Source organism: Polypterus senegalus, chromosome 7, assembly GCF_016835505.1.
Source record: "Polypterus senegalus isolate Bchr_013 chromosome 7, ASM1683550v1, whole genome shotgun sequence".
Lineage (NCBI taxonomy): Eukaryota > Metazoa > Chordata > Cladistia > Polypteriformes > Polypteridae > Polypterus > Polypterus senegalus.
In genome coordinates, this window is record NC_053160.1 from 64,437,744 (window position 1) to 64,455,695 (window position 17,952).

The window sequence follows — 17,952 nt, forward strand, 5'->3', positions numbered from 1 at the left end:
ACCATGAATTCTACTGTCTACCAAAAATCCTGAAGGAGAATGTCCGCCATCTGTTCGTCAACTCAAGCTGAAGCGATCTTGGGTGCTGCAACAGGACAATGACCCAAAACACACCAGCAAATCCACCTCTGAATGGCTGAAGAAAAACAAAATGAAGACTTTGGAGTGGCCTAGTCAAAGTCCTGACCTGAATCCAATTGAGATGCTATGGCATGACCTTAAAAAGGCGGTTCATGCTAGAAAACCCTCAAATAAAGCTGAATTACAACAATTCTGCAAAGATGAGTGGGCCAAAATTCCTCCAGAGCGCTGTAAAAGACTCATTGCAAGTTATCGCAAACGCTTTATTGCAGTTATTGCTGCTAAGGGTGGCCCAACTAGTTATTAGGTTCAGGGGGCGATTACTTTTTCACACAGGGCCATGTAGGTTTGGATTTTTTTTTCTCCCTAAATAATAAAAACCATCATTTAAAAACTGCATTTTGTGTTTACTTGTGTTATATTTGACTAATGGTTAGATGTGTTTGATGATCAGAAACATTTTGTGTGACAAACATGCAAAAGAATAAGAAATCAGGAAGGGGGCAAATAGTTTTTCACACCACTGTATGTTACAGAGGTGAAAGTAACAGAGTTTCTTAATGTGATTTATGTGGGTGGAATAAGAGAGGGAGGAATCAAAAAATGACACCAAGATTCTTTGCAATAGAGGCAGGTCTGATGAGATCATCGCCAAGATGGACTGGGAAGGAGCTCATTTTATTAAGTTGCATTTTAGTCTCAATTTGCAGGAGTTCAGTTTTGTTGCAATTTAATTTTAAAGAGTTCTGCTCCAGCCAGGTTTTAATTTCACTAAAGCAGATTGTGAGCTGAGAAAGCTCTGATGAAGTACCACTTTTAACATTGAAGTAGATGCTATAGGTCATAACTTATTGTTATTCTATTATAGCATACTGACAATTGCATTCATTTTCTTAAGAGTTTGTTATAATAAGGATAAACTTCTTCTCTCCTCTTAGCCTCATTTCAGTATTATCTTCTGTTCTATTAAATCAAAACCATAGGTTTCAATTGTAAAGGTATTGGGCTTAGCTTCACCATTACTCTTGGTCAGCTTGGCTATTTTTCATTTGCTTTTGAGTGCTGATGAGATGATAATTAGTCTAGTAATTGAGAGTCAGGGATTATATGACTGCCTAGATTTGATTTTCATTGCTTCTGGTAAATATAGGAGCCTACAGGAGATAGGGATGCAACATTGTGTTTTACATCATATTGCTTTGTATCCCAACAGAAACATGCTTGGAATGAATCATGTCTTGAATCAAAGGCAGCCCTATTTCTGCTATCAGCACAATAGATTAGCACTTACTGATTTATAATAATTCAGTTGCTCTTTATGGATTGGGTCTTACAGAAGGTGCACATGCTGCTGCTCTGGTAAAGAAGTAGCAGAATGACTTGCTTTGTGCCCTCTACCGGCGAGGATTTTCATTTCATTAAGTTCCCTCCCTGGCTTGTCTCTTTCGCTCTCTAAGGAGTGGATTAGGCACCTCTGGTTTATGCTGAGTTGCCTGTCCTCTAGCATCCCGGGGCAACATTACATACTTCAATCCAGGATTCTTCTCCTTTATCTTGCACTGATACCCTTGCCTACTGCTCTTCAAAGGCCCACAGCACACATACAGATTTGAAGTGCTCACAGATATTTTTAGTTGTACCTCTTGGACAGATCCTATTGAGTGGTAGTTGTCAAAGCTGTTTCAAGTAAGGAAAGGAGTGATCAAAAAAGAGATGTGTTGGGCCCACTCTTCTTCTCCTTATACACCTCATTACTTGATCACATTATCTAACCCCACAACTTCTCATATCACTGCTATGGCAATATTTAGCTGTAACTTCCTGAGAACAACACAGTCTTGGCTAGAATCTCAGCATGTTTCAGTGACATCTTAGCTTAGATGATGGAACATCATCTTCAACTCAGCCTATTAAAGACTAAGCTCCTTATCTTGTCAGCCACCCCTTCTCTTCAACATAGTGCTTCTGAAAAGCTTGCCTTGTTACCATTAGCACCTACCAAGCCAGATTATAACCTTCGGGTAAAGATCAATGAGCAGCTTACCTTTGTTGATCACATTGCAATAACCTCCTGTTTAAGCAGATTCACTCAGTATAAAATCTGCAAGATTAAACAGTACCTAATAGAGTATGCAGCACAATTTTATTGTCCATGCACTAGTCACATTGTGTCTTGACTACTGCAACTCCTTTCTGGCAAAGGTACCTCTATGTACTGTCAAGCCATTCCAGATGCTCTGAAATGCAATGACACGTGTTGTATTCAAACAGATGAGATGGGCAAAATTCTTTCCCCTTCTTAAGTACATCTCTTAGTTGCAGCAAACAAAAAGTTCAAGTCATTGATGCTTACATAAAAAGCAGTCAGTTGTTCTGCTTTTACTTATCTCATTAGATCATGTGACCCTTCCTACCCCTCACATGTCTACTAATGAGCAGCATCTGATCATATCACCTTCACCTCACATCAAATTTCATTTCAGACTTTTTTGATATGTATTGTAGGTCCTGTTTGGTGGGATGGGTGCCCGCATTCATCTGAACCACTGATTCCATCAGTTTTTTGTTTAAGAAGTATTTGAAATAAACACTCTTCTGTGAAGTCCTTCCTAACTTCTAATGGTTCTGATGATAGGTTCTTATCAATATAGCAAGGTTAACTAGTCTTGTGCGTGAACTGGTTTAATGGTTAGTTATTATTAATAAGGTGTATAGCACCTTTCACTTGTTTTGGCTGATTTCTATATTTAAACTTGTAACATTTTAAAACAGACCCTAACTGATGTTGACTGTGTTTGTTAGTCACTTTGAATAAAAGTGTCTATTAAGCGAATAAATGTAAATATAAATGCAACAGGGCACACCATACTCCTGTTGAAACCCATGTGATTCTTTCTGCACTCTGGTATGCTGTGTCATCCTAGTGGTACCCAGCTGGGCACCCAGTCTCAATGAGATAACTTTAGAAAGAGTGATGCATTCTGCCATTTGAGTATACTAATGGATAGTCTTCTTTTAAAAAGAATACTGACAGTTTTTAATTTACAATTCGAAGATTAACTGCATCAATTCTTCAAGGGGAAAGCATCATTTCTTGATAATAGTGAAAGACTTTGTAACAGTTAAATAATGACTAATACTCAGGCAGGAAGGCTGAGTGAAGTAGTCTATCAGCCTTGGAACCCCTAGAGGTTTAGTTTCTCCAGGATCCATGTTGGTGGGTGATTTTGTTTCCTTCTGCTCCCTGGGTATTTCTTCAAGGTGTCACCCGCTGCTCTCGTGTCCCAATCAAGGTGGTCTGTTATGTGGTAGACGGGGGAACCCGCTATCAGTGCATGCTCCCCTCCTATCTCTTTTAGATTTTCAGGTTGGTCACCGACTTTTGCTACTATAACCCATCCATCCATCCTCTTCCGCTTATCCGAGGTCGGGTCGCAGGGGCAGCAGCTTAAGCAGAGAGGCCCAGACTTCCCTCTCCCTGGCCACTTCTTCCAGCTCTTCTGGGAGAATCCCAAGGCATTCCCAGGCCAGCCGGGAGACATAGTCCCTCCAGCGTGTCCTGGGTCTTCCCCGGGGCCTCCTTCCGGTTGGGCGTGCCCGGAACACCTCACCAGGAAGGCGTCCAGGAGGCATCCTGATCAGATGCCCGAGCCACCTCATCTGACTCCTCTCGATGCGGAGGAGCAGCGGCTCTACCCCTCCCGGATGACTGAGCTTCTCACCCTATCTTTAAGGGAAAGCCCAGACACCCTGCGGAGGAAACTCATTTCAGTCGCTTGTATTCGCGATCTCGTTCTTTCGGTCACTGCCCATAGCTCATGACCATAGGTGAAGGTAGGAGCGTAGATCGACTGGTAAATTGAGAGCTTTGCCTTACGGCTCAGCTCTTTTTTCACCACGACAGACCGATGCAGAGCCCGCATCACTGCGGATGCCACACCGATCCGCCTGTCGATCTCACGCTCCATTCTTCCCTCACTCGTGAACAAGACCCCGAGATACTTGAACTCCTCCACTTGGGGGAGGATCTCTCCCCCAACCCTGAGAGGGCACTCCACCCTTTTCCGGCTGAGGACCATGCTCTCGGATTTGGAGGTGCTGATTCTCATCCCAGCCGCTTCACACTCAGCTGCGAACCGATCTAGAGAGAGCTGAAGATCACGGCCTGATGAAGCAAACAGGACAACATCATCTGCAAAAAGCAGTGACCCAATCCTGAGTCCACCAAACCGGACCCCTTCAACACCCTGGCTGCACCTAGAAATTCTATCCATAAAAGTTATGAACAGAATCGGAAGCTACTATAACCATTACAGACTTTTTCGTTCTATTTTAAATTGTCTTTTATCATTTGTAAAGAACATTGAGCTATACTTCTATGTGAAAATGTGTTATATAAATAAATGTTGATGTTATAGACAACAATTAATTGTTTTGATATATTTTATGTTTCATTATTTTATACTGAGATATTTTATAGCAATAAATCTACATAGCTTACATTTTCATTCCGTGGAGCTGGCCAAGCTCACTGCCCACAGCATCTTGTGCTGGCTTGACATGCTGCCAACAGACAACTTGCCATGTGCCACTGTCACTATTGCCAGTTGCCATTACCCACGCTACCATCTGCACCCCAGCTTTCATTGCAATCATACTGCGCAGTGAATTCTCAGTTGTAGGAGTTGGCAGACACCTCGCTTCAAAGCCTCTTTACAGATCACAGAAGTTCAGCCTCCGATCACCTGTTACTCGATGAGCACAAGACTGTAGTGTGCAATGATTTTGTGCTTCCTCAATTGTTTGCACACATTATAAAGCATCATGTTACAAAGAAAGTAATCCTAAATCAGTGTGTGCCTTTCAGTCTTTTTTAGCCACCACATAATTTCTTATACCTCACCACCTTGCTCACAGGTGTTGGCAGTGTTAGAGGAAACTGAACGGTCAAGCCATACCTGACTAAAATACAAAGTATGAATGAGTATCAAATTGAAAAGGGCTATAAAGGACCAGGGAGCAACTTTCTAAATGACAGTTTCCTTATTTTTGATATTTTTTAACTTGCATAGTCCCAATGCTTCGTTATTTTTACATTTTCTTCACATTTACTTTCTTTACTTTCAAGAATGTCTCTCCATGGTTTTTAAGTTGGGAAAAAAAGTCAAGGCCTTCTTCAAGGCACATACTCATTTATTTTAAATTTGGTGTAAAAATAAACTAATAGTAAAATGTTTAAGTAAGACTTTAAATAGCATTGTATAATAAATCTTCTGAAACTGTCACTGTTTCTTCTTTCAGGATCCACTCCTTTGATGCACGCTATTTCAGGACGGCAGGTTGACACAGTGAAACTTTTATTAAAAATGGGTGCTTCTATAAATACTCAGGATACCTGTGGAAGGACCTCTTTGTCCTTAGCAACATATTTGGTGAGTAACCATTTTTGATTTTGTTGCTCATAGATTTTCAAATAGACCACAAGTTTTACTAACTGTTCATAACTTCTTACTTTCAGGAGATTCGGTTTGCATGCTATTCCCATGTTTGTGTTGGATTTTCTCTGGTTTGATGGGTTTTCTTTGTAAAAATGTGAAAAGTATGTCTCCCTATTATAAAAGAAAATCTTGAGATGAGACTATTGCTAAGAGATTTTTTCAAGTCCCGCCCTGCTCTCAACCATTTTCAACCACGCCCACGGTCCTCTCACCTCTCATTCGTGTGAATGCTTTTGTCAGACCAGTTCCTGCATTCTCAGCTCTTATAAATTTTTACGTTTTCCTCACTTTAAGTTCCCAATAAAAGAAAACTTAATATGTCCAAATCTTATTGAAGAATTTCATACCGAAGAGTTATCAACAGAAGAAATGAGTACACGGGCAATCCTAGCACAGAGAAACAATGAAGTCAAATGAATTAACGTGAAAATTGTTGATTGGTTACACGGCAGATTGCTTAAGTGTGTATTAATAGACTTTGCTGAAATAGTTGGTGGTGATAGTGCGTAAGATAAAAACATCAACTTACAATATCCCGTAGAACATCTACAACCGTTAACACCATCTGGTCTTCCGCCAGCAGAATTACTGTTGAAAGAAGGATGTTTCATAATGTTATTGCGCAATTTATGTCGGAGGGGTGGGCTATGCAATAGGACAAGATTAGTTGTATTCAAAATTGATCGACAAGAAAAGCAATGTGGATAACATTAGTCACCAAAGGAAATCTTGATATGCCATTTGTATTAAAATTTTTACAGTTTACCATTAGAATACCTTTTGCTATGACAATTAACAAATCACAGGGAGAACCATTCGAAAAGGTTGGTTTATTTATTAGATAGACAGAAACGATATTCACTCACGGGCAGTTATACGTTGTGTTGTCACGATGTAAGTCCAAACACGGAATCAAAATTCAATGCGATATTGACAAAAAGGTAATTCAAATAATTGTTTTTACTGACGTTTTACAGTAAAAGTATATATATTGGTCAGTTTCAGCATTCCCTAGGCCAAAATATTCTTTACCTTCAAAAGTTCAAAAGTATGCTCCAAAATCTCTAGGATTCAAAGTGTCTCCAGGCAAAGTTAAAAACAATGAAAAAAATCTTTCTTGAGTTCAATCCCTTGTTTATTTAAAAAGAAAAAAATAGTTTAAATGCTCAAAAAAGGAGTTGCCAACTGGCAATCTGAAAGCAGCAAGTCCAAAAACACAATCCTTAATGATAATCCTTAAATAAATAGCAAGTTAGTTGTAAAACCCACAGAAATCCTCCTGAAAAAGTGTCTGTGTGTCTGTCCGGTTGCTATGTCTCAACAAAGAGACTTTACCTCCTTCAATCACTTTAGATTTCTGACAGGTCATTTCAAATGTTCCTTGAATAGTGTCCAAAGGATTGTATAATGTACTGCAGATGAAGACATTCTCGTTCTTTTTCTCAATATGGTTTCAATGCAGTTTGAAAGAGTACATAACCTTCTTGCCTTACAGTTTCTTCCTCCATTCAATCGGGTGTCGATGACTAAGCTGTCTTTGCAAACCTTTTTCATAGAAATGTATTCCACACATTAAAGTACAGTAAACGCTGAGAATTATTTCTCAAATGATCAAATTTATTTACTGTAAAACAACATTCACCATTTTGGTTCTGACTTACTTTTGTTTTTCTTCCCAGAATTAATTTGTTTACTACTCTGACCTGCTTACTTTAAGCTGATAAAACGTGAACAGTTAAAAATCTAAATATTATGAATGATCCGGTATGTATAAATAAAAATGTACTGGTCTATCAGGCCAAGCTCCCAAACTTATAATAAGGCAGTGGTTCTCAAACTGTGGGGTGGGCCCCTAGGGGGGTGCGAAATAACAAAAAGGGGGTCGTGAAGATGTGATAAAATGAAAACAAAAATCGAAAATATGAAAAATACATCTATTGAAACCAAAACAAATGAACTTAAACTACGTTCTGATACTAGAAAAATAAATATAGAGTTAGATAAATGTAAATAAAAGTTAAGTAGGTATAATAAAATATGCATCTATGATATATCATTAATTAAAAAAGAACAAATTGGTATTAGTGGGCTCCTTTAAAAAAAAACCTTAGGGGGGCACGATTAAAACTGTTATAAAAACTCAGGTCGCAAATACTTAAAGGCTGAGAAATGCTGTAATAAGGTTTGGCCTCCTTAATTTAGCTGCAGACTCCTCTGAGGCTTAAAAACCAATATAAGTTTTTCGCTCATTTGATACATATATTTAAACATATAACATACAATAAAATGCTACGGTCATTGTATGTGTTGTGCGTGTGTTCAGTCCCTTCAAACAATCTGATTGAACACTTTGACTTTGGTCTGATTGGGCAGATTGGCTTTGGTGATGCAATCGAAAGGGGAATTGCTGGGCAAGAAAGGCTGAGACACATGAGGAGGAGTAAAAGAATAGGAGGCACCTCAGCTGCTACGTCCGATGGCCCTGTCCTCCTGAGCTTCAACATAAAGAGGACAGGCAGAAAACATAGAAATTTAAAATATACAGTAAATTATTAACAAATACAGAAATTCCAACAAAAAACCCACAATATGCAATGAATAAAATTCAGAAAGAACAAAAACATTATCAACAGCACAATATACAAAATAATATTTAAAAGACAACAAAACTATTAAATAAAAAACATGTGTGCCAGGGATGAGACCCGGGTAATCATCAAAGAATGTGGTAGTTATACTCACTAATTGTGGCATCCTGTTGATTAAATTAGATTAGATTAGACTATAAATTATTTGTCACAAAAGAGAAATTAAAACTTTACTGAAACTCCTAAAAATATAATAAAAACAAACAACATTCCCACCAAACACACATAAAAACTTCTGGCTCAGATAATAGAGAGCTGCTGTAGTCAGTAATAGGCTTGTAGGTGGCAATATCATGAGGTCAGTCCACCTCAGATTGTGGCACAGGTTTGTATTTAAAGTCATTCATGTTTAGAAAGAGCATTTCAGCCTGTAGTACCTATGAATAGAACATGCCTAATAAAGCACATGCTAGTAAGAATTTAACTATGCATGTGACAATAATGACCCTATAAACCTATCTATATATGTAAAGACTGCTTGATTGCCGTCCATTCGTAAACGTATATGTTTAAGTTCCGAATTAAACAGGCAATAAATGGTCAGAGGATGAACTAAAAAGCTATAGTGTAAGACACAATTGTGGTCAATGGAGAAGCAGGAGTCAGAAAACCAGAAAAACAACCAAAAATAATCATCAAAGCCAGAACTGGATCCTAGTCCTGAGTATGTAGTTAAACTCCATTGTGCCCTGCAACTAGTCCTCCATCTTGCAGGGAAAACTTGGGGGTTGGTGGCAGGATTGGCACTCCAGCCACTGTAAAAACCAGGACCAGAAACAAGGTCAGAAAAATGTCATAAAGTCCTACCACTGGATTTTATTGGTAGCTCTCTTTAGCCATTACCTCTAAATAAGAAAGCCAAAAGGAAGAGAGATCATAAAAGTAATGTTAGTCAAAACTAGGATAATGCACACTGTCTGAAGTCATCTTATACTGTATAGAAGACAGAAGTGACATCATAGTGTCACATGACCAACAATGGTTATAGCATCTAAACTGCCTGCACAAGTTCAAAGTATTGTAATGTTAACTCTTTCAGAGTGGATGTCGACTTTTGTAGAAATGCATCGGTTGAGGATGGTAATCAGTTGTAAACTGTGGCAAAACTCACCATTATGTTTTAGTTCGACTGTCTTTGCTAAAAGGAAAGTTAGTTTCATTGATCTGACTGAGATTTCCATTTGCGTGGAGAAGTAGTGAAGAGCAAACAACCTCTAAAATGGCAATCTCTGGCAATAAACCAAAGTGAATGCGCAAATCAAAACACGCTGTGGGTGACGTTTTTCGTATGATCACTGAATCGGACTCTGAGTTGTCAGATTTTGATGCAAGTGATCTGGAGATCGAAAACGAAAGTGAAGGTACGTGCGTCACTTGATCGGTCCCCAGCTGATCATGGTGCTGAACATGTAGAATCGTGTAGCTGATGCGCCAATGGCAATGTTCACCCAAGAGGACTGACACGATAACAAGAGGTACAAACCAGATTGCGTCACAATGTGACTGCTACTGCTGGGCGAAAACAGCAAAAGATGTTTTGTGTTGATTTAATGTGTGAAACAATTGCTTTGTGTGCTCTTCAGAAAATATTCAGCTCTCAAAGAGTTAAATATTCAAATAGGGAGATGGAGTCAAAGTTAGAAACATGCTAAGGTCAATACTTAAGAGACAAATTATACTTCAAACAAGCTAAATATATTAAGGGAGAAGGGTTAGATGCCAGTAACACCTTATGTTAAAATGAAAGACACAATTGGAGTCAAAAATGAAAGGAAATTCATAGTCACAATATTTGGAAATGTCAATAAAGGAATACTAGAATTAGAATTGTTTATTTGATCTATCCACAAACTTCAAAAACCACGACATGCTGTGCTAATGGAGACATACAGTATAAGGGCTGGTGCTTTCCTTTTCAGTTAGGATTGATATTAGAGTGGGTGTTGGTGGGACAGCGCTTTGGTTTGGTGGGCCTTGTGGCTTTTAGCACAGATATATGCTATCATTTGATCATGAAGCACCATGACAGATGGGATGCATGCTGGTCAGTATACAGCTATGAATAATGGAGGAGTACTAGTCCACTTCAGGCCCTGCTTCTAGTTGACCTTATCAAGCAACAGCATAGTAAACAGACCAAACGAAGCACTCAAAATGACAGTGCTTATATTTAAAACAAAATGGTTGAGTGGAAGAATGTATTTTGCTTTAAACATTGTTAAAAATGTCACTAAATAAATAGCCAGAATGGATCCTTTGTTTCTTACATTCCTCTTTTAGGTGCGTTGGTATCCTTAAAAGGACTGTTCACCATTGCTGTACTAGATGGAAATCTGTTTTTGTGATTGTTCAGGCTTGCTGTTTTATTTAAGCGTGCCTGCCTCTGGTGATGGAATGCCAGCTCATACTAATAATGACTCATCCCTAGTTGATGCAACTTGTCAGCACCGTTATAATAAATCTGTAACCACTGAATTCATTGGGCTCCCAAACCCCCAGAACAATGCCTTAATGATTTTTAAAGGCCAAGGAAGACTATAAAAATGAAAAACATGTCAGATCATGAGAGCATCGGTAAATAAGATGACTGCACCCATGACAACACTACAGAACATGGTGTCATCCTTGAGTAAAACAGGAGCCTAACATTATTAAAAAGTAGCACTCAGAATTATGACAGCTTATGCTAAGATTAATGGCAAACTATCATTTCTGATGTGTTTTTACTAGAAACAGAAGTCCTTTAATAACATTCTAGCTTACTATTGGTATAATTAAATTTAGATGCAATCTGTTATTTAATTATTTTGTAAAAATATTAATCAATATTTTTTTATTCTAAGGGATGGCTGGAAGGCTGCGTGAGCTTGCTTAGAAATGGAGCCAAACAGAATATTCCAGACAAAAATGGTCGACTGCCTCTGCATGCAGCTACTGCTGAGCCTGATGTCAGGTACTACAATCATAATAATGTGCCAGCCAAATAAATATATAATCCAATTTTTTTTAATGCTTTATATTATATAAGTTACAAACTTACTTTACATCTTCTAAATCAGTCAGATTCTATATTGTCTATGTAATACTTTATTTGCCCCCAAAGAGAAATGAACACTTTAAAGAATCTCAAGAAAAATGTAACAAGTTACTTTTTTGATTAATTACATTGTGCTTTATCAAACTAATAGCTGCCTATTCTTAGACTTGTAGTGTTTTCAACATCATAGCTTCACAAATCCATGCAGCTAGTATCTTATAAACTGAGGGCATGTATATTCAAAAGTATAGAAGATTAGCAGATAGATGTTCTTTGAAAAAGAGGCTGCCCAACAAACTAGATATTTTAGCTTGTGCCACTATGGATACAGGAGGTCTTTCTCAAGCAGAAGACTGGCTGATTGCGTGACAAGAAGCTTCAGTGGTGGGTTGAGGAGGAAGCAACCACTGCTGCATCAGCCTAATTGCTTGATGGCTCCATTAACTATCTACCGGGATAAAATTTGCTCTGTTAGCAGAACATCCAGCATCCCAGTGGCCTCTAGTATTCACACGGCTCATTTCTGTCTCCTTAGCTCTGTGATTGTGGGAATAGCTATTATATAGACAACATAGCATCTATATTAACCAGTTCTGCACAACGCTCAAAACTCCCAGGCTTGTGCAGTAGAACACGTCCTTTATCAGTTTCCTATTAAAGCAGGCTGGTGCAAGTACAGTCAATTTTTTTAATCTTTGATTGAATTTATTAAAAACCATACATTTCATACAATCAAGTCAAAACTTAAGAAAACTAAATTCAAATCAACCCCACCCATAAGAAAGAGAGGAAGGCCAACATCCAGAGTAAAGCAACTGAGAGTAGTAAAGAGAGAAAGGAATCTTTTCTCCCATTATAAATGCTTATTCTAAAATATTCTTGATTAGGTCCTGCCAGGTTTTTAAAAAGTTTTGAACAGATTTTCTAAACGAGAATTAGATGTTTTCCAATTTCAAATATAACATCAGTTACCCACTGATTTAAAATAGGCTGGTTAGGATTCTTCCAGTTGAGCAAGATATGTCTATGTGCCAATAGTGAATTAAAGGCAATTACAGTTTGTTTGTCCTTCTCCACTTTAAACCCATCTGGAAGTACACCAAACACAGCTGTAAGTGGATTAGGAGAGACAGTGACACCAAGGCTGTCTGATAGGCATTTAAAAATGTTTGTCCAGAATGATGTTAATTTGGTACACGCCCAAAACATGTGACCTATGTGAAGCTGGAGATCGACTGCAATGTTCGCTGGTTGGATCTTGCCCTGGAAACATTTTGGACAATTTTAAGTGAGATAGATGTGTTTACTAAAAGATTTTGAGTTGAATAATTGAATGTTTTGCACATATAAAGCTAGAGTGAATTCTGTGCATGGCTGCCTTCCACTCCGTTTCTGAAATGTTTCTGAAAAGAGATTCTTTTCCCACTGTACTCTGGGATCTTTAAAAGGAAGGGACTTTAAAATGGTTTCATATATTATAGAAATGCTGTCTGAGCCTTCAAGACTCGTCAATATCTTTTCTGGAATAGAAATAAGTAGTTTTCATTTAGCAAAGTTTCTAATTTGGAGACAGTGGAAAAAATTGTGTTGATGGGAAACTATATTTGGAGTGTAATTGTTAATTTTGTAAGGTAAACTTTCCATATTTAGTTCTTCATTGCCGGACTACATACCATAAGCCTTGCACACCAGGTTTCATGTTTTGTTGCACATCATTTAGCTGCAGGTCCACTGTGATGGTCTGCGTCATTTGAGGAGCATCAGGACAGAATTCACATTGTTCCTTCTGAATCTGAGTGTCCTCTCTCAGATTCTCTCTTCAAGTATCCCAGCAGAGGCTTTTCCAGGGAGGTTGAATAGTATGATACCTTGATAATTGGAAAAATATTTTCTGTGTAAAATGTTTCAACATGTTGCTGGATTGCAAATGATGTCTTTGTCTTCAATAAGTCCTTCAGCCCCTGAGGTTTGGTCGCTATAAATCTTATTGTGTGAAAGGAAATACTTTAACATGGAAATAATAACCTTACTTTGGGCCTCCACTTGTGTTCCTAGAATAAGGGATAAGGAAATATTTTTTGCTTTTTTACATTTTGATGAATAGTTAAATTTGATAATGTATTAAATCTTGCTAGCTCTGTAGAGGACTGTATGATGGTGTATGTTATAATGGTGTGCCACAAGATAAAGACTGATTGATTTTTTTGAATTCCACTCAGGATTTACAAATCGCTTTATTTATCTCTGCCAACAGCATTATTTTATAAGAAAGAAACAAAATCTCTCTTTTTGGAATTTATTATGGCCTGCACATTTGTACTGTGATTAGTATTGCTGACTTACAGCTCCAGAGAAGTGAATTTGCTTTCCAACTGGGCAGTTTTCTATGTTCGTTAGCACATGCTTCCAACATTTGTCTCTTTTTTCACTTTCGACATCCCAAATATGTGCATATTTGGATAATTCAGGCTTGTAAATTGGACCTGTACGAGTGACAGAATGGGCTTGCCCTACAATGAACAGACTTCCAGCTATCGGTGGTCATTCCATGAACATAGATAGTCTCTAACTCCCTAGTCCTGTAATAGTTTACTGATAAATGGAATTTATTGTACATAGAAAATCTTATATATAAACGTCTATGCATGGAAGTGTGTGTGTCTGTCTGTCCAGCCTGGAAGTGCGAGGCTACAGCATGAAGCTCAAAGAAAGCAACTCTGTCTCCAAAGTGAAACTGCTGAGAAAAGAGAAACTCACTTAGCCGCTAATAAACAAGTGAGGCGAGCACATCAGTAAAATTAAACCTCCAAGGAGAGAGAAACTTGTTTAGCTGCTGGTAGACAATGGAGGCAACCATGGTGGCAAAACCAAACCGCCGAGGAAAGAAAAACTCACTTAGCCACTAATGCACAACCGACGCGACTGATTGATTGAAGTGCCAGAATCTATGGTTTCTAGAAGCCCAGGCTTTTTACAGCACGGGCCTACACAGCTACAGTAGATATTTTATATACACACTCATTACATGCGAAATCCTGCACTTAGTATCAGTTGTAAGAAATCAAAGCAGTGTTTCCAGTACACCTTATTGAAAATTATGCTTTATATATTAACAGGGTCATTAAAATGTACAGTCAAAAAACAATTAAAAATACTCTAGTTTCTCTAAGGTCTTTAGTCTTTCAATGGACTTCCAAGAAAAAAAAACATATCTAGAGTGCTGGAGCTGGGGTTAAAATAAAAAAACAAACCAAAAAAAAAAGGAAAAAAGGCTTAGATGTGTTCATATTTAAATAAAAACATGTCCCTCACATTCTTCAACCAGTGTTAACGCTGAATTAGGGTCTATACCAGATACTTCATCTAAAAATATTAGAAAATATTGCAGAAAAAATATTCACACTAATTAAGCCCAACCTCAAATGAGAATTTTTGATTGATCAGGTATGATTGACTTTATATTCCTTAGAGTCCTTTCCCATATATTGTAATAACCTAAAACTACTAATAGACAACTTTCATTATATTGGACCACAGAAAAAACGTGTATACTAAGTGCTTCTATATCTGTTGAATCTTTTCTTTCCATACAATATACTTACTATACAGCAGGCTAAAGCTAAAGATGCAATGATGTCTCAAAAATATAAAAGAATACAATTAGTCAAATTTATGGACCAAAGTGAAAAGCAAGAATAGTAATACCAATAAGCTGAAAGGCAATTTGTTGTAACAGCAGTACCAGATCATTTGGAGGGTTTCCATGGTCTCCATAGTGACTAGAAACCTTTGCACCCCACGAGAACGTGACAGCTGCTCTGTTTCTTTACATCACGCTGATTAGTCTAAAAGAAAAGCCTGTTAGATGAACATACAGGGCACTAGCCTTGGCTTTTATGATCACACTTAAGGTGTTCATTACAATATTTTTTTTTTACCATGACATTCAAAAGATGATTTAAGGATTAGCCACAATATGGCATTAAAATACAGCTGAAGATCAAATTTCACAGTTTGTACATCCTTAATATCCTCAGTTGTCAGAAATAGCTTCCTAAGCACTCTCCATTATTTGAATAAATGATGCCCTAATTACAAGAGACAATCATTAATAAACCTCCCCAATTAATTGTAAGGAATAATTTTAATTGTGAAATTAATTATTAAAGTTTATTACCTGAAAAATATTAAATGCTTGCCAAGTATAAAGGAATAGAAACAAGGAAATGATTAATGAAAATTCATCAAATTTACCTGAGGGGAAACCTACAAAGAAAAAAAAGTGAAGAAAAATGGCAATACCTTAATAATTGAACTGTCAGAGCAAATAGTATTTAAGCTATAATATAAACATTATAATTATGATAGAACTTTATCAGAATCACTTCACAGACCAATTTTATTAAATATTTTTAAAAACTAAGAATGCAACCTGAAAGCTAGAGCAATATTAAACTCTTAGAGGATGGCTGTTGGCTACACACAGAACCCACATAATGCCTCAGCAAACACTTCAGGGTTGAGATCACCTGTTTATTACATTTCAGGTGGGCAGCAACACCTGAAGAATTGGCAGCAATTGGATACCCTGCCCAAACCCCAGTGTAATTCTTCATGGAATCAGTGAAAACCAATTTACAATGAAACAAAACTTAAAGAGAGGAAAATCAAAAAAAGAAAAAAAAGAAACAACAAGGACTGTCTCACCTATAACGGTGTCGTGTTTTTGCCTCAGATGAATAAAACCCATGAAGACCTTGTCAATTGTTTCTAACTTTTGACCGTGGTTCCAGTTTTGCTCCTATTGTTTTTACAAGTCCTAGGATTGCCTTCTGGTTAGTAAACTCTGTGTTTCTCTGCCTATGCTTTCTCTTTTGGTCCATTTCAAAAAATCTTTCTGCGTAGCTTGCAGTAGGCATCACATTTTGAATGTCTCATGCCTTTAAACATGAATTGTACTGGATATCTTTAAATATTTTTTAGCACTTTCTGTATGCAACCTTGTTCTGATCCAGCAAAAAACTTTTACATGTTATCTAAAAATATCATCCCTGGGTTATTGGTACTTATTTTTTGGATTTATTGTTAAAAATAATAATATAAGAACAACAGGGAGACCATGTTAACACAAAGATAGGTTGAGCTAGGGTGAATTGTTGCTTAGGTGAATTGTTGCTTAGTCTCGCATACTTCTTCAAGGTAAATCGTATACAGAATTGTAGCAGCCAAAAGAGAGATAAGAAGAAAAAAAGTGTTATAAAAAGCCTTAATAAGCTCTTACACCATCATGAGAAAATGAGCTAAAAAATAAAAAATCTTATACCGTATATATGAAGTCATATTGCGGTTGCTATACTCTCCTTTTCCTGTGTGGGCAGATGTGGGTGCCTGCCTAAAGTGAGCTAGCTCCTAAAAACAACAAGCAAAAGTAAAATATCACAGCTAACAAAACATCTGAGGAATGAAAACAGATACAACCTCACAATACAACAATAATCAAAACTATACGAAAATGGTGTAAGACACAGATGGGAAAAGTGCTTTATATATTAATGAAGCTACAGCTCATGTTTTATTTTTCGTTCTCTAGACTGATTTCTGTCCTGCTGCAACAATCTACCTTGTGTGAAATAAACCATCAGGATAATGAAGTAAGTAATGAGGCAAAACACATCAACATGTAACTTATTAACCTGCTTTCACTGCTAGAACAACATTACCATCTGTCATTTTGTCATGCTCCTGGAATAATTCAATTAAATGTGTAGCTTAAGAAATTAATATGATTTGATTTTTTTTTCTTACTGCCTAATGCAATACATTTTTACAAGCATTTTATGTTAGTAGACTATACGCATTTGGAATCCATTTGGCTAAGCACGAACCCACTTTTAATGTGAAGCTAGAGGTAGAATATGAAGAAGTACTTGACTCACCATCCAGTCGTTTAGCTATAATTGTGGGGCTTTAGCACTTAAATGAAGATTCCTTTAAACCAGTAAGTATATGGTTATGAAGAGTCAGGGACCACCTCTTCAGCATCATGACCAACATTTTTACTAATCTTTAATGGTTGATTAATCCTGCACAAGGACCACTCACTCCCTCCCTCTCTCGTGCAGTTAATCATTTCAGGTGAACTGTCTGCTATCTGTTTAAAATTTTGCGGTACTACTGTACACACGTGAGATTCTTGGCTGAGAGAGAAGCAACTTATAAAATGGTTTTGTATGAATGAGTGCAGATGTATGCAAAAGTGTGCACTCCAGTGGACTGGCACATCATTCATAGTTAGTTGCTTCTTTATACCTAAAGAAGGTAGAGAAAGCTCAAGCCCTGCACTAGAGTAAGCGAATCTCCCACTACTGATGTTTTTTGGTTAATTTCTCATTCTTTGTCCTATATATGATCAGTGGATACCTTTTTCCTTTATAAAGTACAGCTGGGGAGCTTTAGAGTACAAGTAAGGATTCCTTTCTGCTCAAAACATCTTGCTTCACCACCTGCCCCATCCCCTGGGTTGTCCCTTATTCACTTGTCCTATATTACAAGTAACAGCAACCCAGTTAATGGCAGTGTATCTCTTTGATATCTTGCATGTCAACATAAAACTATGAACAACTAAACCCTAAAAAAGCCCTGTTCTAGGGTGACATAGTGGCTACGTAATATTACCTCCCATGCCTAG

The 17,952-nt window shown here is 37.5% G+C and overlaps 1 protein-coding gene across 2 annotated transcripts in view; it reads left to right on the forward strand.

Moving 5' to 3' along the window:
- Positions 1-17,952, forward strand: part of ankrd55 (ankyrin repeat domain 55) — an 85,259-nt gene that overhangs the window by 12,324 nt on the left and 54,983 nt on the right. For both annotated transcript variants that reach the window (XM_039758755.1, XM_039758756.1), the window contains exons 3-5: positions 5,383-5,513; positions 11,071-11,180; positions 16,855-16,915. In XM_039758755.1, the coding sequence (XP_039614689.1) occupies positions 5,383-5,513; positions 11,071-11,180; positions 16,855-16,915 (302 nt within the window). The remainder of the gene's footprint in view (positions 1-5,382; positions 5,514-11,070; positions 11,181-16,854; positions 16,916-17,952) is intronic.